Source organism: Sciurus vulgaris, assembly GCF_902686455.1.
Source record: "Sciurus vulgaris genome assembly, chromosome: 6".
In the NCBI taxonomy this organism is placed as follows: domain Eukaryota; kingdom Metazoa; phylum Chordata; class Mammalia; order Rodentia; family Sciuridae; genus Sciurus; species Sciurus vulgaris.
In genome coordinates, this window is record NC_136466.1 from 72734111 (window position 1) to 72761724 (window position 27614).

At 39.2% G+C, this 27614-nt stretch overlaps 1 protein-coding gene across 4 annotated transcripts in view; it reads left to right on the forward strand.

The window, feature by feature from the left end:
- Nucleotides 1-27614, forward strand: part of SIL1 (SIL1 nucleotide exchange factor) — a 279698-nt gene that overhangs the window by 141383 nt on the left and 110701 nt on the right. For all 4 annotated transcript variants that reach the window (XM_079143961.1, XM_079143962.1, XM_079143963.1 and 1 more), the window contains 2 exons: nucleotides 11994-12114; nucleotides 18809-18908. In XM_079143961.1, the coding sequence (XP_079000087.1) occupies nucleotides 11994-12114; nucleotides 18809-18908 (221 nt within the window). The remainder of the gene's footprint in view (nucleotides 1-11993; nucleotides 12115-18808; nucleotides 18909-27614) is intronic.

The following is a 27614-nucleotide window of genomic DNA, read 5'->3' on the forward strand; positions in this document are numbered from 1 at the left end:
CTTTCTCTTTATCCCATCACATTTATACACATATGCATAATTGAAAACAGTGAAGCCTGAGCAAGTTTGGGGAACAGGGAGTGGATGGGGAGACTATTCTACATAGAGAAAAGGGGCCATAGCAGTGAACAGGATTATTGAAAACCAGATTTGTAGCATGGGTATTAAAGCTCAAGTGTTCTGATTAAGGGGCTGTGCTAATAAGTCTCACTTGTCTGTTCTTCTGCAGGGACACATCTAGGGTACAGAGAGAGAGGAGCTGAGGCAATCAGCTGGCTAGGAAATAAGTATGGGATGTCCATCATAGATTGCTAGATGAAAGTAGCCCTTTTGCTTTCTTCTCTGTGGCCTCCTTTGCTCCATCTCTAGATTTTTTAAATTTGGGACTGTGATAGGTTCCTGGAGCTAGTGGGAGGAGTTACTGCAGATGCTTAAAGGTTTGAAGCTATTATGGGGAGTGCTGATGGGGCCATGACAGGAATCATAGTTTTTCCAATCAAAATGCTACTGTTCCTTAATGCTCTGTCTTCCTATTCCATACCCATTCCCCTGGTTCAGGTTTTATCATGTCTGAACAATTATAACAGCTTGCTGACTGCCTCCTGCTTCTTGTCTCCTGGTTTTTATACTGAGCTCCAACTAGGAACTCATTTAGGGTCGTAAGTTGCTTACCTGAAAGTGATCTCTGGACTTGGAATTTTAAGTGTCCTTACCCTTCTCCCCATTTACTTCCTACTCCTTAATGGCCAGGATTGATCTTATTCATGGTGATAGCCTTTCTGCTACCCAACACAGCAAGTGGCCCTCTGCTGCACAGTAGGCTGTGGTAGAAAGAATGCCTAGAAAAGAGCAGGCTCTTGTCTAGTCCTCTGTAAGTGCTTGTTGACCAGCCAGTTGTGGAAAGAGGCCTAACATGTCCTAGATAAGATTACTAGGAATCTTGTCCTGGTAACTGTTCAGGGAACTTCTTCTACTGTAATAGGAAATCTTCTGAGTAGCATCAATAGTCCTTGTCCTTGGAGAGCATAGTCCTTGTCCTTGTGAAATCTGTTTATAGAGTTTGGTGGCCAGCTACCATCTGCCTTATGATTGGAAAGACAGTGGTTAGGTTGTAACAGATGAGTTGTTGCGGGGTAGTTCTGGGGGACAGTGGGAGATGTCAGGGTAGCTGTTCTGAGGGGCTTGATTACAGTTTAGGGATTTCTGCCCTTGCTTGGAAGCCATGTCAGAAAATACTTCTAAGTCTCTACCCAGAGTCCAGATTATGACTCAGAGTAAAAAATGGTTTGTCATTATTTATTCCTTTATTTTTGAATGCACAAATAGAACTATATCCAGAATGGCTCAATATATGTTTTTGGTTAAAAAATTTAAAAAGGTCTTCATTCGTGATCCCCACCCCGCCAAAAAAGGGCAACATATAAACATTGGTTCAGGGTCCAGCACCCTGGAGAAGTCTGTGCACATTTTTCTGTTACTTGTTCAGTTCAAGTCCTGCCTTAGAGACAGGATAGATGCTCATTTGTGTGAGGCAGGGATCTTGCCAGGACTTGTTTGGGGGTTTTGAATAAAAAGGCAGGAGGATAGGGCTGTGGTAGTCATGGCAACCAGGCCTGTAGTAATGTCTCAGCTATGACCAGCCCTCGTTAGATTGGTGGCCCCAGTGAGGGGCCTGGCATTGCTTCCTGTGGCATATTCTTCTTATTTCTTTATATCTGGGGAAGGGGGAGCTGGCACAGAAGCTGACCCTTCTGGAGGCCTACTGTGTGCCTGGAGCTGAGCCTGAGCTGTGGGTACAAATAATTGGTCCATGCCCTTCTGAAACTCATCATAATAAGGAGATTTTATTCTTAACACATACCTGCAGGACTTGACAAATAAAATGTCTTTGTTTCATCTGGGTTGACATTTACCTTTTGGGGGCTGCTTTTCCTGAAGCAGTTTTTACTTCTGAGCACTGACACAGTTCCTTTCTCATTTGTTCTTCACAGTAGTGAAGCACATTAGGGAAAGCAGACATGGTAAATTCTTTTCATTTGACAGATAAAGAAATTGGGCTAAATTCACCTGGTCGTCAAAGACTGACTTTACTGGGTAGCAGAGTTCCGGGGCTCCTGGCCAGCTGGCACAGCCTTTGACTTTCTGCCATTGTGTCTGGTAGTTCCTGGAGTGGGAAGTTTCCAGGCAGGAGCCTCCAGAGGGCACCTCACATCTCTTCCCCTCTTGAAGTCACAAAACTGCAGAAGCATCTGATGCCAAGGCAGACATGAGAGCATCTGTCTTAGTTGGCCCTATCTCTGCTGAAACAGGGCAGCAAGTCTTAGCACAGCTGCACCACAGGAGGACCCTTCCCCTGTGAGCCCAGAAGGTGGAAAGAGTTGGAATAAAGATTACACCAGGCAAAATTTGTTAATATATGAAATGTGTCTTTTTCAGCAGTGATAAATTGACTCTGTGGCCTGAATTCTATTTATAGATGTTTTGTTTGGCTTTTAGGTGTAAAATTTGAATGCTTTCTGAAGGGGTACTTTTCACAGCCCTCACCATTCCCTGTTTTTTGACAGATGATCCTCACTCATCTCCCTACCTGCCTCCTTCCTGTGGGTATTTGATTGGCTCTCATCTCTTTGATCACTATTTCTTATTTGCCTATCTACCAAGGTCCCTTTGCCTAGGTGCTTCTTGGCATCAGAGTTCTTATGCTCATTTTTTTCTTCCTGTCTTTCCCAGAACTGCCAGCCTGGGGCTGTGTCTAGTCTCTGAGCTCAGCTTTCTATGCTGGCCCCTGATAATACTTACTATCACATGGGACTGCATCTAATGGACTGCAGCTCATGGGATTTGAAAGAAGATAATACTGCTTTATTTGAATGAATACATTTTTAAAACAAATTTATTGAGATACAACTTCTACATCATCAGGTTCACTCATTTAAACTGTATAGTGGGAGTAATTCTCAAAGGTCCTAGGTAGAATATAGCAGTAGTTTCTAGAATATGGTGTTTTATGGACCAGAAAAACTTCAAAAGAAAATTTTGGGGGCTAAGCCCAACTTTTTACTGTGCTGAATTAAAGGTCTTAGCATAGAAACAACCAACTATCATCCATCATCATCATTACCTCATTTTATAAAAGGACATTTTAACACTAGAAAGAGAGAAACTATATAATTTCAGATAAGAGAACTATTATTTTATTGAATCTTCTTAACTTCCTGTTTCAGGACCATTGGATTGAATTGCTACCATAAACAAAATACCTCAAAGCTTGGTGTTTTAAAACAACAGTAATTTCTTTTTGTATATCTCTGACTCTTAGAATCATAGTAATAGTTCACATACCCTTCACATGCTCCCAGATAAACAGTTGAGGATGTGGAGGGGTGGGAGCCACAAAATGCACAAATACTAACAAATGAACCAATTATTACAAATTAATAGCATAACCATGCTAACGGGAATGGGGAAGAAAAGAACAACCTAGGAGATTTTATAAAACAGTATCTTGATTAGATACTATAAAGCCAAAGATAATAGAACTACACATAAATGTGATGTAGTTTGGTAAATGTGTTTCTCATAGGGGTATGTGTTGGCAGTGTTGAAACTACTTTATTTGTATCCTAGAATTGAATGATAAATAAAAATATTGTGGATAATAAGAGCTAGGTTTCTCACTGTTGAAAAAAGAAGATATAAATAAGTGGGAAGATAGATGACCCCGTGGTGTTAGATTAGAATCTGAGGTATCAGTAAAACTTGTGGCTTTAAAAATATATGTAGATAGCTGTGAGTGGTGGTGCACACCTGTAACCCCAATGACTTGGGAAGCTGAGGCAGGAGGACTGCAAGTTCAAAGCCAGCCTCAGCAACTTAGCGAGGCTCTAAGCAATTCAATGAGACCCTGTCTCTAAATAATATACAAAAAAGGGCTAGGGATATGTCTCAGGGTTAAGTGCCCCTGGGTTCAATCCCCAGTACCAAAAAAAATAAAAATATATACAGATAAACAGAAAAATAGATGTGTATATATTTATGTGTACTTCCTCATATATGTTTGAAGAATCTAAGTCTGTTGACTCAGAGAACTTAGAACCTAGTAGTAATGAATATACATACCTACCACTCAGATCTTTATTTCTAAACATTGTTCTCCAGACATTTTTTTTCCCCCCATGCTGGGGATTAATCCCAGGGCTTAATACTAGGCAGGCACTCCGTCACTGAACTACAACCCTAACTCTAACATTGTTCTGCAAAAAAACCAAAAAAACAAAACAACAACAACAACAACAAACCCTTAGGGCTCTTGAAAAGTGGCTGATTCCAGGGTTAGGGAAAGGAGAGTACAAGATGAACCTGGAAATTCTTATACAACCAGAAAGCAAGGAAATACTTTTAGAAAGAAATGAAGAAGGAGAAGGCACTTGTCAAAGAAATATAAAGTGCTCCTAATTGCTGAAGTTCAGTCAATTTGAGCAATAAAATAAGTAACAATGTTGGATCATAACCCAGAGGAAAAAATGTCTATTCTATACTAATATAAATAAATAATAAAATAGATGCAGGCGTGATCAATTTTCCTTGCAGTGAAAATCCCACTAATAACTGTAAGGAAGGAGGGAAATAGGAAGTAAAAGATCACCATTGGGTAATCACCCCAGTAGTAATTGCAGATGGACTCCCCTAACATTGTATAACAATTTGAAGGAATTTGTATAATCAAAGTATTTTCCCAAATTTTTAAAATAATTCAATTTTTTTTAGTAATTGTACCTTGTGGTGTGTTCCAATATCTAATTCTAGAACATTTTTCTTACCCCCCAAATATACCCCATAAGCCTGATATTCCCCATTCCTTCCTTCCCCTTTTCCCTGATGATTACTAATCTGTCTCTGTGGATTTACTATTCTGGAAAATTCATATAAAAGGAATCATATGATATGTGAATTTTTTTGTGTGTCTTTCACAAAGCCTAATATTTCAAGGTTCATCTGTATTATAGGATGTGTCAGTATTTTTCTCTTCTGTTAATGGTTGCATAGTATTTCATTGGGTGGATATATCACATTTTGTTCATTTGTTTTTCAATTTATGGACATTTGGATCATTTGTATATTTTGACATAAATAATACTGCTGTGAGCTTTTTTATGTGAACATATTTTTAGTTCTTTTGGATATACATCTAGGTATGGAATTTCTGGGTTCATATACTAAGTCTATTTCATATGTTTAACTTTTTGAGTTTTCTGCAGTTTGACAGTTTCCTGTGATTTTTGTTTACTGCAGTGGAAAAGTTTAGTAGAGATTATCTGTTGATCAAGACTAGAAAAACCAGTAAGAAGACATATTGAAATCATGAACCCTGTGATATGATGCGTTGAGAAGGACATGGCATCTTTGTGGTGCCTCTGACAGGGATGTGTGACCTCTTTAATCATGAGGAGACATGGAACAATCCTGAATAAACTTTGATCAGTGTTCCCCAGGGATGCCAGGGTAATAGATGACAAGTAAAGCCTGAAGAACTTTTGCAGTCTACAGGGAATGGGGAGAATAGGCCATGTGGGACCTGGGGAAAAAAAAAGGACACTGGTCGCACTGGTAAGGTTTGAAAAGGATCTTTCATTGGTTTATTATTATTCATTGGTTTATGTAAGATGTTAACATTGGGAAAGGGTGTTTGGAATATATGGAAACCATACAATTATTGCAAATTTGGTGTAAGTTCAAACATAGTTCAAAGTAAAAAGTTAAAAAGGAAATCTATTTATTCTTGTTCACATCTGCAGATCAGCTAAACTTGTTGATCATGGCTGGCTTAGTGGGGCCTGCCTCTAATCTGCTTCATGGGTCTCCTATCCTTCTTGGACCAGAAGGCTAGCAAATTGTTCTCATGATGAAGACAGAATCCCAAGACACAAACCAACTACAAAAGCACATTTCAGATACCTCTTTGTGGCACTTTTGCTAGTATCCCACTGGCCAAAACACCTCACAAGCCAAATCTTAAGTCAAGAGGTAGGAAAGTACATTGTACCACTAGTATGAGGAACTGCAAGAGCATGTAGCAAACAGTATGATAAGCAGGGAATAAGAAATTTGGAGACAATTTGCAGTCTGCCACCAATTTTTCTCCCCCTGGAAAAACAGTTGTTACCTGGGTCCTGGACTATGTATAATTCCAGTAGGTGTTAAAACTCAAGCATGAGGTGGCCTTATTTAACATGGACGGAATGTTGGTAGGATGGGATACTCAGCCATAGGATCTGCCCCCAAAGAGTCAGTTGTGGGGAAATTACCAGTGTAGGCTTTGCAGTCCTGTCTGCCTTTCTGGATCCCAGTTTTATTTTCTGCCTGTTTATTCCCTTGCCCTCCATCTCTGGCTCCTAATCTTCTCTCTCTCTGTATATATGTATCTCATGATTTCTCTATGCCTCTGTTCTTTCTGGTACTTTTTTCATCTGCCACAGAAGTTAAAAGATGTAGGTCAGATAACACTCTCTCTAACTTGGCCTTTTTCCCAATGGGATGGAAACATTTAAATACTGTATTTTCTGTTGCTTCTGCCATGATTGGTTTCACATATTTTAAATGAGCATAATCTATATCTTGAGTTCATGTTATTATGGTTGCTCTTGCCTCCTGTGGTGGCTTATGTGAAAAGTGCAATTTGGAAATTTTCTCCAAATAAAAGATTCACTTAAGTTTCTTCTCTCTTCCTTGGACGTCTAGCAAGATCTAACCTGTCTATCTGAAGCTTCTATACTTATGTACTTTCTCTCCATTTCTATCTTTGATCAAAATCAGAAAATTCAAAACACTATAATTATTGTTGTTATTATTTTTAATAGACAGCCCAGCATGACTCTTTAACTTTTTATTTCCTTTTTTCCACATTTTTTAATTGGTGTATTATAGTTATACATAATGGTGGGATTTATTGTTACAAATTTGTACTTGCATACAATGTAACAGTATAATTTGGCTAATGTCATTCCCTGTTATTTGCTCTTTTCCTGCCCTCCTCCCTTCCGACACTGCTATTATTATTATTACAAGTACTATTACTATTATTATTACAAGTACTATTTAGTACTATTACTATTAAAAATAACTGTTAACAACTAATTATTATGAATCTACCTTCCCTAGTGAAAATCTTTATTGACCTTTTTATACACTTGCTGATCAGCCAGGAATTCCTCTTTTCATTTAAAAATGTTTACTCAACAAATAATTATTAAGAGTTCACTGTATATTAGGCCATGTGACAATCACTGGAAGAAAAATGATGAGCATTTAATAGATAAAAAACTATAACAGGACTGGGGTTGTGGCTCAGTGGTAGAGCGCTTGTCTAGCAAGCGCTAGACCTGGGCCCTGGGTTTGATCCTCAGCACCACATTAAAAATAATAATAATAAGAATAATATAAAGGTATAAAAAAAACTATAACAACAGATTCTAGTAAGTGTTATAAAGACGGGGTTCTTTGAGATTGGCTTATCTCACTTAGCATGATATTCTCCAATTTCATCTATCTGCCTGCAAATGCCATAATTTTATCATTCTTTATGGAAGAGTAATATTCCATTGTATATATATGCCACAGTTTTTTTATCCATTCATCAATTGAAGGGCATCTAGGTTGGTTCCACAATCTGGCTATGGTGAATTGAGCAGCAATGAACATTGATGTGGCTGTATCTCTGTAGTATGCTGATTTTAAGTCCTTTGGGTATATAGCTGGGTCAAATTGTGGTTCCATTCCAAGCTTTCTGAGGAATCTCCATACTGCTTTCCAGAGTGGCTGCACTAATTTGCAACCCCACCAGCAATGTATGAGTGTACCTTTCTCCCCACATCCTCGCCAACACCTATTGTTGCTTGTGTTCTTGATAATCACTATTCTACTTGGGATGAGATGGAATCTTATGGTAGTTTTGATTTGCATTTCTCTTATTACTAGAGATGTTGAACATTTTTTCATATATCTGTTGATTGCTTGTACATCTTCTTCTGTGAAGTGTCTGTTCATTTCCTTAGCCCATTTGTTGATAGGATTATTTGTATTCTCGGTGTAGAGTTTTTTGAGTTCTTTATAGATTCTGGAAATTAGCGCTCTATCTGAAGTATGAGTGGCAAAGATATTCTCCCACTCTGTAGGCTCTCTCTCCACATTACTGATAGTTTTCTTTGCTGAGAGAAAGCTTTTTAGTTTGAATCTATCCCAGTTGTTGATTCTTGCTTTTATTTCTTGGGCTATGGGAGTCCTGTTAAGGAAGTCTGATCCTAAGCCAACATGTTGAAGATTTGGACCTACTTTTTCTTCTATAAGATGCAGGGTCTCTGGTCTGATTCCGAGGTCCTTGATCCATTTTGAGTTGAGTTTTGTGCAGGGTGAGAGATAGGGGTTTAATTTCATTCTGTTGCATATGGTTTTACAGTTTTCCCAGCACCATTTGTTGAAGAGGCTATCTTTTCTCCATTGCATATTTTTGGAACCTTTGTCTAGTATGAGAAAATTGTATTTATTTGGGTTTGTGTCCATGTCCTCTGTTCTGTACCATTGATCTACCTGTCTATTTTGGTACCAATACCATGCCGTTTTTGTTACTACTGCTTGCTCAATTCACCATAGCTAGATTGTGGAACCAACCTAGATGTCCTTCAGTTGATGAATGGATAAAAAATCTGTGGCATATATATATACAATGGAATATTATTCCGCCATAAAGAATGATAAAATTATCGCATTTGCTGGCAAATGGATGAAATTGGATAATATCATGCTAACTGAGATAAGCCAATCTCAAAAAACCAAAGGACGAATAATCTCGCTGATAAGCGGGTGATGACATATAATGGGGGGTGGGAGGGGTTAGCGTTAGGGTTAGGTTTAGGGTTAGGGTTAGGGAGGGGGGCAAGAATGGAGGAAGGAAGGACTGTATAGAGGGAAAAGAGGGGCGGGGGGTTGGGGGGAAGGGGGAAAAATGGCAGAATGAATCAAACAACATTGCCCTGCGTAAATTTATGATTACAGGAATGGTATGCCTTTACTCCATGTACAGAGAATCAAAATGTATCCCATTTGTTTACAATAAAAAAAAAAGATTAACATAAAAAAAAAAAAAAAAAAAAAAAAGAAGGGGTTCATGGTGCTGCACAAGCCTTTGGGGCAGATAGATCTGGTCTGAGGAAACAGAGGATGCCTCTCAGAGGAAGTGACCCTTAGTTGGTATTGAAGATAGTGAGAAGATGGAGGCTAAGGTTAGAAAGAATATTCTGGACAAAGGAAACCGCTGGTAAAATGGTAAAATGGCCCCCTTGTAGGAGTGTTTTAGTCAGCTCTTTCCCTACTGTGACTAAAGGACCCAACCAGAACAATTATAGAGAAGGAAAAATTTATTTTGGGGGCTCATGGTTTCAGAGATCTTAATCCATAGAAGGCTGGCTCCATTCCTCAGGACTCAGGGTGAGGCAGAACATTATGGTGGAAGAGTGTGGCAGAGGAAAGCAGCTCACAAGGTGATCAGGAAGCAGAGAGAGTTCCTCTTTTCAGATACAAATATATACCCCAAAGATACAAATATATACCCCAGTTCCCACTACCTCCAGCCACACCCTACCACTTTAATTACCACTTAGTTAATCCCTATCAGGAGATTAATTCACTGATTGGATTAAGACTTTCACAATCCAATTTTCTCTTCTGAACCTTCTTGCATTGTCTCACACATGAGCTTTGGGAGACATCTCATATTCAAATCATAAAAAGGAGGTTCTTCATGGAGTGGAAAAAGGGCTGCATACCTGGAGTATGGGAATGAGAGGTGAACAAGGTTAAAAAGGTGGCAGGGGCCAGATACTAGGGGGCTTCATGACCAGGGTGATATTTTCATATTTATCCTAAGAGCAATAGGAAGGAAGGCAATAAAAGGTTCAAAGCAGAGAACTATGTATAGGATAGTATTTTAAAAAAACAAAATAGGGTGACCAGTTGGAAGACTATGATAGTATGTTAATGAGTTTTTGTTTTGTTTTGTTTTGTTTTTTTGGTCATTGTGAGCAAAATACCTGATAAGAACAACTTAGAGAAGGAAAAGTTTATTTTGGCTCATAGTTTCAGAGGTTCTGTTTGTGCTTGGCTGGCGCCATTGCCTGGGCCTCAGTTGAAGCTGAACATCATGGCAAAAGGGCATGGTGGAGGAAAGCTGCTCAGTTCAGGACAGCCAGGAAGCAAAGAGAGAGAGTTTGAGTTCAAGAACCAGGAATGATATAATCCCCATGGGTTCCTCCAGCCATACTCCACTTGCCTACAGTTAACTACCCAGCAGTCCATTCAAATTATTAATCCATCAAATGGATTAATGAGAACCATCATCCTCAAATATGAGTTTTATTTTCCTATCCCAGGAAATAAGCTTAGGATTCCTGAAGGTATACTAAGCCAGCCTGGTCTGCTCCTCCACTCCAGTAGCCTACCTCCCAGTTTCTATGTCAAAATTTTTATACTTATTGCTCCCTCCAACTCCTTTTGAAATTCCCTTTTTTCCTCGACTATGTATTTTTGCCTCATTTGATCCCCAGTTTAACCTTATCAGAAAGCCACCCCAGAGAATGGTTCTCTCACTGTACTATGAACATGTTTTGTTGTTGTGGTGGTGGTGGTTTGTTTGTTTTTGTTTTTGAATTCTTAAAACACTTTGACTGAGGGAGATCATTATGCACACGCCCTTAGGAACTATAGGTTGCTGTGTACTTTAGCCAAAAACACAGCAGTTCCCTATTGAAGTGTGGCAGCAGAACAGAAGCAGGCAGTATATCTTGGCATGCTGTTTGCTTGGCTCCTTGGTTGGAGGCAGAATGGCTGGAGTAACTCAGTGTTCACTGTGATCCTGCCAGAATTGAGAAAACGAATTCTTGCCACATCCTTACCCTCTTATACTCAGGGTTTACCTGATCATCCTGAGAGAACTTGTACTGTATGTTTCGGTTGAATCAAGCAAGGCAATGCTGTCCAGGAGGAGAAAGCAGAGTCAAAGTCTAGGTGACAGAAGTACCATCTTTGCTTCATAGTTCTAGTGTCCTGAAAAGCCCATTCCTTGAAATGCTCTCTCCCGGTAGTCGTTAACATTCATCTTAATATTCCTAAAACCTATCACAGTAGCCTGGAGTATAGTAGTTGCCTGGTAAATATCCTTTACTCTGGTAATTTTGTGCAGTGCATGTGAATAGCCCATTCATTCACAAAACTTGTTTTCCCAGCTAACAGATCAGCTCCTCTGAGATAGGTGGGCGTAGGTTTTTCAGCTCTCTTGGTTCTACTCCCTTCTTCCTTGGCTTGCTGTGTTTTCCTGCATTCCCAGTTGCTTCCTTCTTCCATCTCATAAATGTTATGAGCCACAGATTTTATGTGCCAAGCTTGGCATAAGGACTGGGGAAATCCACCAAAAGGAGGAGATACAGTCCCTGTGCTCATAGAAGGAGCCTGGTTAAATGGATGAGGGTGGTCAGGTAGGAAACTCGCTGGGATGGCAGGCTGTCTGGGCTTCTGTGGAACTACTGGGGGATAGGCAGGAAGGTTATCTTGGAGAAGACAATAATGTAGCCATGTCCTGAGGGGTGAGTAGGTGTCCATTGTCCACCTGCTGCATGTAAGAAAAAGACTTATTAATCCAATTTAAAGAAAACATAGAGTGACTTAAACAGGCAGTTCTAATGAGGGAATATTGACCTTTAGATTAAAGCGTATATCCTCTGACTCTCCTTGCCTTAGTCCTTTACAGATTCCCTTGTAGATTAGCAAAAGGAGTACCTGTCGGGTCTGTGGGTTAGAGGGAGAGAGAAGGCTGGCTAGAGGAGGTAATAGAACACAGCAGTATAATCTTCATAAACTAGTAAGTTCTGTTGGCTTGTAAGCTAGTCCATCCTGGAGTCCCTCTTAGGACTCTAGACCTCACAACCTTTTCTCTTCTTGGCTTTTAGGTCAGGCTGTTCCTGCAGGATCTCATGTCCGGCTGAATCTTCAGACTGGAGCAAGAGAGGTGAAGCTCCAGTATGAAGACAAATTCCGAAATAATTTGAAAGGGTTGAAAAAAGGCAAAAGGTACAGTTGTTGACTCTAAGGTCTGAGAGACTAAATGATAGTATTAATTTTGAAATATGGAAAGTGTTACCCAAATTTATGTGTGGTTTTTTTTTTTTTTTTTTTTTATTTAATAGCATAGAATTTGTGATAAATCTGTTAGGGTTTTATGGAAGTTTACCAATACAGTCTTTGGAAAGATACAGTTTGCAAAGCAAATTGATACTTTGAAAAAGGCTGTAGGGGGAATGCTTAACCTGTTTTAAAAATGAAGCTGTTTTTCCCAGTACTTTAAGAGCACCCATTTGAATCCCAACAATTAATGTGCTGATTACAGATGAGTCATCTATTCATTAAAACAGGCCTGTTAGGCCTTCTGCTTTGCAGTAATACTTCCTTAGTGAACAATAAAATTGCATTTTAAAGTCTTTAATTCAGACTAACTTTTCCTCTTGTTAGTCAGTATTAAAATAGACTTTCCTAATAGTATTACAAATAGATGCTACTATATGTTCTTCAATGGTTAGAGATTGCCTTACTTTTTAATAACCAGTTTAGGTTATTTGATTTTAGAGAATTAACAGTCTCTATTTTTCTCTTCATTGCCTTGAATTAATAAGTTTTCTTTGCTTGGTATTTCCTGAATGAGGGAAAAGGAAGTTGAGGCATGGGATAACAGGGATTGCCAGAATGGTGTAGTTCAGAAGCTCAGTATAAATACCAGTCATGAAGTCTCAAATGCAGGGACCAACAAATTATGGCCTTTGTGTCTGATTGGGGCTGCTGTCTGTATTGGTATGGTCTGTAAGCTAACTTTTACATATTTTAATGGTTGGGGAAACATCAAAAGAAGAATAACATTTCATGATTCATGAAAATTATTTGAAATTCAGATTTCAAAGTCCGTAAGTATTGGAATATAGCCATACTCATTCATTTACATGTTGTCTATGACTGTTTTCTTGCTACAGTGACAGAGCTGAGCAGTTAGGACACTCACAGCTCACAAGACCTACAGTCTTATCTGGTTGTTACAAATAGTTTGTTGACCCCTGTTCTAAAACACTGTAAATAGTGGGAATTAATTATGGATTGAGTGGGCCCAACTCAGTCCTGGGATTTTTATTATTCAAACAAATTTTACAGTTTATATACCAGTCAGAAAGGGACCTTAGAGGCCCAATTCTTACCTGAGTCTTTTCTTTGACTTACCTGACAAAAGGTCATTCAGCTGGTCCATGTGCACTAATGAGATTTGGGCAGTTTTCACTGTTGGGAAATTCTTCTTTGTGTTGAGATAGAGGTATTTGTTGTCTTTCTAGTCACCCCAAACCAGGAAAGGTCTTCCTTTTTCCCAATCTCTGTAGATAGGTCCATACCTGGTGTTTTAGTCAGCTTTGTGACCAAGTTTGTTCTGATAAGAACAAATTAGAGGAATCAACTTTTTTGTCAGCTTTTTAGCTCCTGTGACTGAAAGACCTGACCAGAACAACTGTAGAAGAAGAATAGTTTATTTAGGGGCTCATGGTTTCATGCTGTCCATGGACAGCATGGCTCTATTCCTTGGGGCTTTAGGTCAGACTGAACAACATGGTAGAAGGGTGTAGTGTAGGGAAATAGCTCACATGATGCTCAGGAAGCAAAGAGAGAGACTCCATTCTCCAGATACAAAATATATAGTATATACCTCATAGCCACGTCCTCAACGAACCACTTTCTCTATCTACACTGCACCTGCTTCTGTTTACCACTCAGTTAATCCCATCAGGGATTAATTCACTGATAAAGTTAAGACCATAACCCAATCATTTCTCCTCCAAACCTTCTTGCATTATCTCACATGTGAGCTTTTGGGGGATACCACATCTAAACCATAACAAGAAGGAAAAGTTTATTCTGGCTCATGGTTTCATAGTTTAAATCTGTGGTCTGCTGACTTCATAGCTCTGGGCCAGAAGTGAAGCAAAACATGGTAGTGGAAGGGTGTGGCAGAGGAAGGCAGCTCAGTTCATGACAACCAGGAAGCCGAGAAAACTTGAGTGCGAGGAGCCAGGAATAACAATCCCCAAGGGCATGCCCCCAGTGATTTACTTTCTTCCTCTAGCCACACCCTACCCGCCTGTAGTTAACACTCAGTAATCCATTCAGATTTTTAATCCATCAAATGGATTAATCCTCTGGTTAAGTGATAGTTTTTATAAACTAATCATTTACATCTGGACATACCTTTATTGTCTCACACATGAGCTTTTGGGGGACACTTCATGCAAATCATAACCCTAGAGTGACCTAGGTTACTGGGTATACGATTATTCCTTTATCACAACTATATAAAAATATCAAATATCATTATTTGTGGTCCCTGCCAATATTTCTTCATCCCCAACACATATATATTTCAATGTCTCATAGTACTTTTCAGGAAATCTTTTCTCACATCTAGTACAAGTCTTATTTTCTTAAGAAAAATCTTATTTTTTCCATGGTTTTAGAATATTGCATTTGGAATTTGATAAATATGAAACTTTTTACTTGTTGATATTTATGCCATGGGAAGTTAATTTTCCACTACCTGATTATAGATCATCAGTATGGACACTGATTGCTTTAACTGCTGCTCAAATTTTTAGAATAGAAAGCAGAGCCAGTAGGAATGGTGCATGCCTGTAATCCCAGCTGCTTGGGAGGCTGAGGCAGGAAGATTATAAGTACAAGGCCCGACTGGGCAACTTAGCAAGAACCTGTCTCAAAATAAAAAATAAAAATGGCTGGGGATGTACCTCAGTGGTAGAGTGCCCTTGTGTTCAATCCCTAGTTCCTCAAAAAGAAGACGCAGAATAAGCAGAAGCAGAAGAAGAAGAAAGCAGAGCCATCCATGTGATCCATAGAGACATAGCATGAGGGAGAAATATTTATTCCCATTCCTACCTCTTCAGTTTTCTCCTTTGGAATGTTTCTGAAGACTCTTGCCCTAGAAGTACCTTCAGGATATGCTGGATATTTCCTCTTTCTTCTCAGCAGTTGTAGCCAGTGGCAAACCTGTCTGAACAGAAACCCAAAGGCATTGACAAGGTAGTGTGGTATGGTCGTATATGGTGCTATGAGGTCAGTGAATCTCTGTTCTCATGTGGTGGTGACTTCCTCCTCCTGGATGGGTCTCATCCTGTATTCCTCCAGTTCTACTCACTTCACAGTGTCTTCCTGGACCTTGAACAATGGGACAGGAACAGAAGCCTAAGGTTGGAGGCCAGTATTCTGAAATTGGTAGAATATTTTGCTTACATGCTTGTTTTGTTTTGGAGAACTTTCCATCAGATCGATGTTGATAAACCCATAGAGTTAAACATGATTGGTCTAGAGCTAGATGAACTTGTTAAGCACCACTGGCCTGGAGGGAGCTGGGGAAGTCTGTTAAGGCTAATTCATTGCATCTGCACTGCTAACTATGGTGCCTGTGGGCTGTAAGACCTGGGGCAAAGACCCTGACTCTGGTTTGTCTCGGAAGGTTCTCTTGGCACTGCTTGTCTTCTGTGCGTATTTGGCTTCTATGCTTTTATACTTTAGTCTGGTTTTAGTACATACCCCCGCTGACATCTCCATAAAACATCCTTTTGCCTTGGAAAAACTAGTTTCTTTGAATTTTCCTCCTGTGTTAGAGGACAGAGTGGCAAACTACATTCAGGTTGTACCATCTTGGGTTGCCTATATGTCATGAACAGTATGGTTTAGTGGTTAAAGGGGTGGGCCAAGGACGAGCCATTTATTTGTTCCATTCGTTCATTTCACAAAAGACCTTGTAGAATACCTGTAAGCCAATCATTGGAATGTGGTAGTCACAAAACAGGATGCCAGCCTTATGGAAACTGGCAGGCAGAAAACCAGGTAAATATACACACAAGTAAAATAATTATAGATCTTTTAAAAAAAAAAAAAAAAGTGGTAGAAAAGAAATAGAGAAGGTGATGAGTTCCTGAGGAGAGCACTTTAGACAGGAAGGTTTGAAAAGGCCTCACCAATGTATTTGAACTGAGATCTAAAGAATGAGGAGGATTTATCCCTGCAGAGGGTTGGGTTTATAGGTTTAGGGGTCAGAGCATTTCAGGAAGATGGAACAATGAGAATACTCTTAGCTTTGTCAAGAAAAAGGCATCAAATTGGAGAAACAGGATAATGATGTAGGAGAAGGAAGGAGACTAATAGGAAATGAGAATGGAGAGGGATGAGGGGGCCAGATCTTGAAGTTTTAAGGAACACTTGAGTGTTCTTCATTCACCTTTAATTGTAGTGGCAAACCATGGATGATTTTAGGCAGGTGGGTGATTTCATGTGGTATGATTTAGCAGAATAACTAGTTACTTTGTGTCTGGAGAAGAGATTAAAGGTGGAGAAAAAAGAGGCACAGAGACACTGAGAACACTATTTTAGTAAATCAGACAAGACATAATGATGCTTAGCCTAAGATGTCTTAATGGAGAGTAGGTGAGCTTGGAGATTTAATTTGGAGGTGAAACCAACAGTACTTGGAGATGGAGACGAGAATATTGTTCAGGACCGAACTCTAGGGCATTCCTGGATATAGGTTTAGATAGAGAGAAGAGGAAGAGGAACCATAAGAATAGTTGGAGAAGAGTAAGGAACCAAGAGAGTGTGGTAAGAAGAAGTCAGGAAAGGAGAGTGCTTTAAGAAGGGAAGGGTACACTCTGCAAATACTGCTGAGTGGTTGAGGAACATAAAGTTAGTGAGGGGGTCATTGGATTTGGTCTTTAATTCTTGGTAGTTTTAATGAGCAGTGTTAGTGGTATGGTGGGGACAGAATCCAGGTCAGAGCAAATGGCAGTGTAAATCGGAGTCAAGAAGATGAGGATAGTGAGTGAAGACAATGTGTTCACTAAGTTTTTGTCTGTGTAAGAACAGGAAAATGGCATGAGACTGTGAAGGATTATGGGGATCAAAGGAGAGTTGTATGCTGATGAGAATAATCCAGTTGAGGGGTGAAATTACTGATGCAGTCATGAGGGTTAAAGCTTTGTAAAGGCAAATGGGATCTAGAACATGTTTCATAGGAGCAGGAACTCTGTCATCCATTGTAATATAAGGATAGTAGAGAGCATAGATCTAGGTGCGGGTTGCTGTGTAGAGCTGATGATGGGAAGATGAGGAAATGTTTGATAATATCCATTTTCTCAGTGAAGAATGAAGTGAGAGTAGTGATGAGGTAATGTTTGTATGCATAGTTGTGTTCTTATATGTATGTAGTTGGCGATGAGCATTGTGTAGCTGAGGGTGAAGGTGATGCATGGCCTGGAGAAGGGGGACTGAAGAGAGACAAGGCAAGTGGAGTTAGTCCTGACCAAGACTTGGAGGAGGCAGAGGAGACAATCTGTTCAAGCTGTGGCTCCTGAATCCTTAGCTCCTGGTAGGGGTGGGAGCAGAACAGTGGTATCCTCATGCTGTTGACAGTGGATGTTGCTCTGTGGAGAGAGGGATTCAGGATTCTCTCACCTACTTTGTGGGATTATGCTATTTGAATGAAATACTACTTTTTTAACTAACACACTACTGACCCATGAGTACTCAATAAATAGGAGTGATTAACTATTATTAATTAGTTTAGAAGTATTGAGGTTTAGAGAACAAGTTTTTTCTCAGAACCCTGAAGAGTCTTTAGGATGAATCAGAAACTGAGTGAGCAGAGCCCTGAGTACATGTCCTTCTTTTGAAAGCTGAGAACTGTTAGGATCTTGGACTGTGAGACTGATGTGCCGTGCCCTTGCAGTAGAATAGGAGAGCAACCTTTTCCTTCCCCACTCTGATATCTCCTGGGTTATCTTTAACCAAGCCATAGCCAGACACGTCCAAGCACCTTCCATTTGCACACCTCCATTTGTCCACATCACCCTTGTTCTTACCACTGTTCACTGAATTAAACCGAGTGCTGGTGGTAAAACCTTGCCCCTTTCCTCCCACTGATGCCTTCTCTCCAATCGAGATGAATGGCTATGGCTTGGATCAACTTCAGGGGTTTTTATGAGGATACCACTCTGGTCTCTGACATGTTCTTGAGATTGCTGCCATGCTGAGATTACTCTTTCCCCTTGAAGGCAGGCTATGGAAGGTGGCCAACCTTGATTCTACTCATCAGTATCTAAATTCATTCCTTTGTCAGGTTGACACACAACTCCTGCTTTTCCTCTGTGCCCAAAGGTTATTCTTAAGGTGTAAACCTATCCAGTCATTTTTGTAAAGTCAGACTGCCTTGTCAGTTAAAGTCAGGCACACTCTGAGGAGCTCAGGTCCCTGTTGCCCTCCTTTCCAGAAGAATATAAATAAGGTTTCATATTACTCCCTTTCTCTGTATCCTCCAGGAGGCCCTGTCGTGGCCTGTGCTCAGAGAGCAGCATCACACAGACATCCTAGGCTTATTTCTGCCTATCAGCTGGCTAAAAGCTCTCTGTCAAAGGTGGGCTTCTATCTGTCCTGTGCTCTTTCCTCTGCCTTCAAGAAATAACCCCATCTTTAGCTGTGTGTTTCCTGCTCCAGCATCACAGAAAAGTCATCTTGTTGAGCCCCTGACTGACTGAAGGCAAGGGTTTGAGAATATACTAAGTGTTGACCTGGCCTATATAACCTTGGGGTGCCCAGATAGTCAGGGGGGCTCCTTCTTTCTTGGGGAACATGGTACCTTTCTCCTGATTCTCAACTTTTCTTTGGACAGATTGGACATCAACACCAATACCTACACTTCTCAGGACCTCAAGAGTGCACTGGCCAAATTCAAAGAGGGAACAGAGGTGGAGGGTTCAAAAGAAGACAAGGTATGTGACTTCTTTACAGTTAGTATAAACCTGCAGCATGGCCTTGGTGTTTTTGCACAGGAGGGCAACATGTTTTCCAAAGTTTTTGTACTAGATATGGAATAATCATGTTGTAAAAATAATATGAAGAACTATTAAATGACAAATTAGAAACTCATTATTTAAAACAAAACAAAACCAAAGACAGTGCTGGGAGCATTTTAGTCTAGTTAGATTAGGAACCATGTTCCAAAACATGGTTGAAGAAAGTATTGCACAGAGCAGAGGTAGCCGTACTCTCCATTATCGTAGACATGAGTGGGGTGAAAAGAGATTACAGTCCAGAACCCCTCACTTGCACTGTGATTAGTCACAAATAATCCCAAAAGAACAGTGGAGCTGAACCCATGGAAGGGAAAAGTCTGGGTCTTTGTCTTTGTCCTTTGAATATATAACAAATGCATTTTTTCTAGGCCTTAGGTTCCTTAATAAACATATAGGTTCCATATAAAACATATGACTGGATCAAGAGGATGACTGAAGTTTCTCCCAACTCTAAATTTCTCTACAAGCTGCTGGTTGTGATGGCACATGTCTGTATAATTCCTGTGGCTCAGGAACCTGAGGCAGGAGGGTTGCAAGTTAGAGGCCAGTCTTAACAATGTAGACTCTAAACAACTTAGTGAGATACTGTCTCAAAATAAAAAGGGCTGGTGATGTAGCTTAGTGGTAAAGTGTCAATAATAATAATAATAATAATAATAATAAACTTTTTCTCTACAATCTAAAGGAATGAAAAGGAGACAGAATTGCTTTTAGATGGATCGTGAGGGAGTATCACAAATAATTTCTTTACATTTCCAGTAGATACCGGTCAATTCTTGAAAGAATTCTCTTTTGATGGCCACTCTAGAGACTTCTCAAAGTTTTCCCTCCCTCTTTCCCTCCTCACAGTCTCTTTTTCTTTTATCTACTTCTCTGCCCTCTTCCCTAAACTCTTGGCTACTTATACATTAGTGGAAGAAGTCTTACTTAGGTCCTTCGGATCCTTTAGAACTAAGTATTTCTGAGACAAAAACCTTTGGCAGGGGGTTGATATTAACCTGTTTAAGATGTGTTCCTATGCATGCCAAATCTCCATATCTTTACTCATCATACCTGAATCACATGTCCTGCATGGATAGTGTGTATGGTGTGGGAAGGTGAGGAGCAGGCTATTGACAGCGGCAGCAGAGAGTGAAGGAAAGTGATGCATGACATTCTGTTCTACCACAGATGCATTAGCTGGTGTGGGAGTGGGGGCGAGAAAAAACAAATCCGCCACCTGGTACTGGTTAGGCCAGGAGAGGAGAGTGTGGGTGCCTGTGTGCCTATGGTAGTGATCATTGTTCCAGCAGCCAGAATTTTGGCTCCTTCCCCTGCATTGTCCCGTCATTAGGGCCACCATATAGGGTTGATGGGAACATAAAAGTCATTCTCTTGATTCTTTATCTTCTATGTGGGTAGAAGACCCACTTAACCCCTTTCACTTCTCTTGCCTTTTTTGATGAGAGCAATTGGTTTTTCTTTCCTCAGGTAATGGCATTTTCCTTTTATAATTCAGTTAATGTAGGAAAATATAAATATTTATGGAAAGATTTGAAAAATGTGAAAGCAAAAAATGACTTGAAGTTCTCTGCTATGGTTTTTGCAACAAAAAACTTTCTCCTTGCAGTGGGATCCCAATGCCAACACCCAAGTGCAACATCCCAGTGCCTGCCAATTTGAATAAGTTGCCCACTTCTGAGCTACGACTGTTGCATGCTTCCCTTATGTCTGTAGAGCATAGGTTGTTAGCTCCTTCATTGAGGTCTTGGGTTCTGGGGTCCTCCTGGTATCATTTGAAGTCTGCCTAGTCTGACTCAGCTTACTCTAACATGCTGTTAGTACTGGCTCTGGGACTGACAAATAATTTCTTTACATTTTCAGTAGGAACCTGTCTTGACTTGCAATAGGTATGGGGGTTTCTTAATGTCTCAAGCTCCTGGCTACAGATGTCTTCATACTTTTAGCTTATTTAAACCCGTATTTTATGGTGTCTTTATGCACGTAATGGCACTTTTGCTATTTATAAAGACAATACTGGGGCTGGGGTTGTGGCTCAGTGGTAGGGCACTCATGTAACGTGTGAGGCACTGGGTTCAATTCTCAGCACCACCTAAAAATAAATAAAATAAAGGTATTATGTCTGTTTAAGACTAAAGAAAATTATTTTTTGAAAAAAGACACTACTGACAGACACTTATAGGCCATATCCTCAAATTTGTATTTTATGGATTTGAATAATTTGGGAGAAAAGGGTATCAATTTCACTGAATCAGTGGGTACCTTAGCTGGTTTAGATAAAGAGTTCGTTGTTTTTCAGAAAAGCTCTGTCTCATCCAACACGTTTGGATTCTTGTCTTGAATTTTGTCCATTTATCCTTCTATTACTGTGTATATTGCTTGATACTTTGTCTTTTTATGGGGGGGGTTCCTGGGGATCCAACCTAGGGGTGCTTTACTACTGAGCTATATCTCTAGTCCCTGCTCCCGCTTTTTATTTTTATTTTTTTAATAGACAGGGTCTTGCTAAGTTGTCTAGGCCCTTGCTAACTTGCTGAGGTAGACCTTGAACTTGCAAACCTCCTACCTCAGCCTCCCAAGTCACAGGGATTATAGGTGTGTGCCACCACACCCAGCTGATGCTTTGTATTACCATGTCAACTATCGTGAGTATACCTGTATCTTACAAATTGTTTTGTTTTAAAATATGGCCTTCTTACACTCCCCCCCCCCCCCTTTGGACGCTGGGGATTGAAGCCAGGGCCCTGTGCTTACAAGGCAAGCACTCTACCGACTGAGCTAGCCGCTCAGCCCCACCCTTTTTTTTAATTAAAATATTTTTTATTTTTACAGACACATTTTGATTCATTGTACACAAATGGGGCACAACTTTTCATTTCAAATTTCAAATACAATTTTCATTTCAAATACAATGCAGATTCACACCATTCATGTAATCATACATATACATAGGGTAATACTGTCTGTTTCATTCTACTGTTTTCCATCCCCACCCCCTCCCACCCCTTTTTCCTCTACACCATCCAAAGTTCCTTCATTCTTCTCTTACCCGCATCACCGCCCTTGTTATATTTTGTCATGCACTCAGCAGAGAAAACATTCGGCCTTTGGTTTTTTGGGCTTGGCCTATTTCACTTAGCATTTCCAACTTCATCCATTTACCAGCAAATGCCATCATTTTATTCTTCTTTTATGGCTGAGTAACATTCCACTGTATATATATTCCACAGTTTCTTTATCCATTCATTTATTGAAGGGCATCTAGGTTGGTTTCACAATCTAGCTATTGTGAATTGAGCTGTTATGAACATTGATGTGGCTGCATCACTGTAGTATGCTGATTTTAAGTCCTTTGGGTATAAACCAAGGAGTGGGATAGCTGGGTCAAATGGTGGGTCCATTCCAAGTTTTCTGAGGAATTTCCATACTGCTTTCCAGAGTGGCTGCACCAATTTGCAACTCCACCAGCAACGTATGAGTGTGCCTCTTTCCTCACATCCACACCAACACTTATTATTGCTTATGTTCTTCATAATAGCCATTCTAATTGGAGTTAGATGATATCTTAGGGTGGTTTTAATTTGCATTTTTCTAATTACTAGGGATGCTGAGCACTTTTTCATATATTTGTTGATCTCCTGTATATCTTCTTCTGTGAAGGGTCTGCCCATTTCCTTAGCCCATTTATTGATTGGGTTCTTTGTATTTTGGGTGTAAAGTTTTTTAAGTTCTTTATAAACTTTGGAGATGAGTGCTCTGTCTGAAGTGTGTGGAAAAGATTTTCTCCCACTCTGTAGGCTCTCTTTTCACATTATTAATTGTTTCTTGTGCCAAGAAAAAGCTTTTTAGTTTGAATCCATCCCATGTATTGATTCTTGCTTTTATTTCTTGTGCTATGGGGGTCTTGTTAAGGAAGTCTGGTCCTAAGCTGATGTGATGGAGATTCGGGCCTACTTTTTCTTCTGTTCGGTGAAGGGTCTCAGGTCTAATTCCTAGATCCTTGATCCATTTTGAGTTGAGTTTTGTACAGGATGAGATATAGGAGTTTAGTTTCATTTTACTGCATATGGATTTCCAGTTTTCCCACCACCATTTGTTGAAGAGGCTATCTTTTCTCCATTGTAAGTTTTTGGCATCCTTGTCCAGAATGAGGTTACTGTACTTATGTGGGTATGTCTCCGTGTCTTCTGTCCTATACCATTGGTCTACCTCTCTATTTTGGTGCCAATACCATGCCTTTTTTGTTACTGTTGCCCTATAGTAGAGTTTAAGATCTGGTATTGTGATACCTCCTGCATCACTCTTCCTGCCCAGGATTGCTTTGACTATTCTGGGTCTTTTGTTCTTCCAGATGAATTTCATGATTGTTTTTTCTGTTTCCATGAGTAATGTCATAGGGATTTTAATTGGAATTGCATTAAATCTGTATAGCACCTTTGGAAGTATGGCCATTTTGATAATATTAATTCTGCCTATTGAAGAACATGGGGGAACTTTCCATCTTCTAAGGTCTTCCTCAATTTCTTTCTTCAATGTTTTGTAGTTTTCATTGTTGAGATCTTTCACCTCTTTGGTTAGATTGATTCCCAAGTATTTTATTTTTTGGGGGGCTATTGAGAACGGAGTTGTTTTCCTCATTTCCCTTTCAGATGTTTCATCGCTTATGTATAAAAGTGCTTTAGATTTATGTGTATTGATTTTATGTCCTGCTATTTTTCTGAATTCATTTATGAGGTCTAGAAGTTTTCTGGTGGAGTTTTTTGGATCCTCTATAGAGGATTCTAAATATAGAATCATGTCATCAGCAAATAGTGACAGCTTGAGTTCTTCTTTTTCCATTTGTATCCCTTTAATTTCTTTAGTCTGTCAAATTGCTCTGGCTAGTATTTCAAGTATGAAGTTGAATAGAAGTGATGAAAGAGGGCATCCCTGTCTTGTTCCCATTTTTAAAAGGAATGCTTTCAGTTTTTCTCCATTAAGAATGATGTTGGCCATCGGCTTAGCATAAATAGCCTTTACAATGTTCAGGTATGTTCCTACTATCCCTACTTTTTCTAGTGTTTTGAGCATGAAGGGGTGTTGTATTTTGTCAAACGCTTTTTCTGCGTCAATCGAAATAACCATGTGATTCTTATCCTTAAGTCTGTTGACATGGTGGATTACGTTTATTGATTTATGGATTTTGAACCAACCTTGCATTCCTGGGATGAACCCCACTTGATCGTGGTGCACTATCTTCTTAAAATGTTTTTGGATATGGTTTGCCAGCATCTTTGCATCTATATTCATCAAGGATATTGGTCTAAAATTTTCTTTCCTTGATGTGTCTTTTCCTGGTTTGGGTATGAGGGTGATATTAGCTTCATAGAATGAGTTCGGTAGGGTTACCCTCCTTTTCTATTTCCTGGAATACTTTGAGAAGTATTAGAATGAGTTCTTCTTTGAAGGTCTTGTAGAACTCGGCTGAGAATCCCTCCGGTCCTGGGCTTTTCTTGGTAGGCTTTTGATGGCTTCTTCTATTTCATTGCTTGGTACTGATCTATTCAAATTGTGTATGTCTTTCTGGTTCAGTTTGGGAGGATCATATTTCTCTAGAAATTTGTTGATGTATTCAGTATTTTCTATTTTTGTTGGAATATAGATTTTCAAAGTAGCTTCTCATTATGTTATATATTTCAGTGGTGTCTGTCATGATATTTTCTTTTTCATCACAAATTTTAGTAATTTGAGTTTTCTCTCCCTTTGTTAGCGTGGGTAAGGTTTCGTCTATTTTGTTTACTTTTTCAAAGAAACAACTTTTTTGTTTTGTCGATTTTTTGAATTGTTTCTTTTGTTTCAATTTCATTGATTTCAGCTCTGATTTTAATTATTTCCTGTCTTCTACTACTTTTGGTGTTGTTCTGTTCTTCTTTTTCTAGGGCTTTGAGCTGTAATGTTAGGTCACTTAGTTGTTGACTTTTTATTCTCTTCTTGAATGTACTACATGCAATGAATTTTCCTTAGTACTGCTTTTATAGTGCCCCAGAGATTTTGATATGTTGTATCGTTGTTCTCATTTATCTCTAAAAATTTTTTTAATCTCCTTCCTGATGTTTTCTATTATCCATGTTTCTTTCAATAGCATATTATTTAGTCTCCAGGTGTTGGAGTAATTTCTGGTTTTTATTTTGTCATTGATTTCTAATTTCATTCCATTGTGATCTGATAGAACAAAAGTCAGTATCTGTATTTTTTTGCATTTCCTAAGGGCTGCTTTGTGGCATAACATATGGTCTGTTTTTCGAGAAGGATCCACGTACTGCTGAGAAGAATGTGAATTCGCTCGTTGATGGGTGGAATATTCTGTATATGCCTATTAAGTCTAGGTTATTGATTGTGTTATTGAGTTCTATGGTTTCTTTGTATAGTTTTTGTTTGGAAGATCTATCCAGTGGTGACAGCAGTGTGTTAAAGTCACCCAGAATTATTGTGTTGTGGTCTACTTGATTCCTGGAATTGAGAAGAATTTGTTTGATGTACATGGATGCACCGTTGTTTGGAGCATAAATATTTACGATCGTTATGTCATCCTCATTTATGGTTCCCTTAAGCAGTATGGAATGTCCCTTCTGACTAACTTTGGCTTGAAGTCCACTTTATCTGATATAAGGATGGAAACCCCCGCTTTTTTACTGAGTCCACGTGTGTGGTAGGTTTTTTTCCCATCCTTTCACCTTTAGTCTGTAGATGTCTTTTTCTGTGAAATGAGTCTCTTGAAGGCAGCATATTGTTGGATCTTTCTTTTTAATCCAATCTACCAGTCTGTGTCTTTGGATTGATGAGTTTAGGCCATTAACTTTCAGGGTTATTATTGAGATATGATTTGTATTCCCAGTCATTTGGGCTTATTTTTGTTTTTTAACTTGACTTGGTTTCTCTTTTGAATGGATTTTCCTGTAAGGTAGTTCCTTCCTTTGCTGACCTACATTGTCGTTTTTCATTTCCTCCTCATGGAATATTTTGTTGAGAATATACTGTAGCATAGGCTTTCTATTTGTAAATTCTTTTAACTTTAGTTTATCATGGAAAGGATTTTATTTCATCTTCAAATCTGGAGGTTAGTTTTGCTGGGTATAGGATTCTTGGTTGGCAACCATGTTCTTTCAGTGTTTGAAATATGTTGTTCCAGGCCCTTCTAGGTTTTAGAGTCTAGGTTGAGAAATCTGCTAATATCCGTATTGGTTTCCCCCTATATGTAATCTGATGCTTTTCTCTCGCAGCCTTCAAAATCCTATCTTTATATTGTATGTTAGGCATTTTCATTATAATGTGCCTTGGTGTGGATCTGTTGTGATTTTGTGCATTTGATGTTCTGTAAGCCTCTTGTATTTGATTTTCCATTTCATTCTTCAGGCTTGGTAAATTTTCTGATATTATTTCATTGAATAGATTGTTCATTCCTTTGGTTTGTATCTCTGTCCCTTCCTCAATCCTGATAGTTCTGAAATTTGGTCTTTTCATGATGTCCTGTAGTTCTTGGAGGTTCTGTTCATGATTTCTTACCATCTTCTCTGTTTGGGCAACTTTATTTTCAAGATTAAATATTTTGTCTTCATTGTCTGAGGTTCTGTCTTCCAAGTGGTCTAATCTGTTGGTGATGCTTCCCATTGAGTTTTTTATTTGGTTTATTGTTTCCTTCATTTTAAGGGTTTCAATTTTTTCTTTTTTCTTTTTTTTTTTTTTTTTTTGAGAATCTCTATTGAGAATCTCTATCTCTTTGTTGAAATGATCTTTTGCTTTCTGCAGTTGCTCTTTTGATGCTTATTGGTATGATCATTGCCTGCATTTGCTCTCTTATCTCATCCTTTGCTTCAGGAATCATTTTAATCATGTATAATCTGAAGTCTTTTTCTGACATTTCTTCTATCATACTGTCACTGGATTCTGTTAATATAGAATGTTGTTTTGTTTGGATCATTTTCTTCCCGTGTTTTTTCATGTTGTTCATGTATCTTCCCCTCTAGGAGTGCAGATCTGAGGTATTGCAGTTTCCCCCTTATAGGCTTATAGTGACCCTATAGGCTTCTAAAACCTTTTCTTCAAGGGGGAGATCAATATTAGCAGTGCCCAGTTCAGACAGTATGCATCCTGAAACCAAATAGCCCCTATGAGGATGTTAACAATATTGTCGTAATAACAGAATGAGTTCAATTATTATCTTCAGTATAACAAATAGATTTGCAATGAAGTCTACGTTTTCTAATGGAGGACATAGAGAATGCGGAGGGGTGTAGGATGTAGCTGTTAATGGGATAAGAAAAGAATATATAGAAGTTCTAGATCATAGAAAGAGTGATAGTGTAATCAAAAGAAGTCAGTTGTTAGCATGGAAAAGGGAGAAAGAGACTCTGAGGGAACAGAAGGAAAAGAGAGTGAGAAAAGTAAAGAAATAAAAAGTTAAAATTTTCCAAGAAGGAGAAAAAAAAATCTACTCTATAACAGTCATATAGTATTCAAACCTCCCAGTCTTCAGTAGTCTGATGTATGAGAGGTATCTGACAGTGAGCTTCCAGTCCTGCTGGAATCTCAGGATGGGATTTGCCCCACCTAAAGATGGGAGACACAGCTTCCAGGATTATCCAG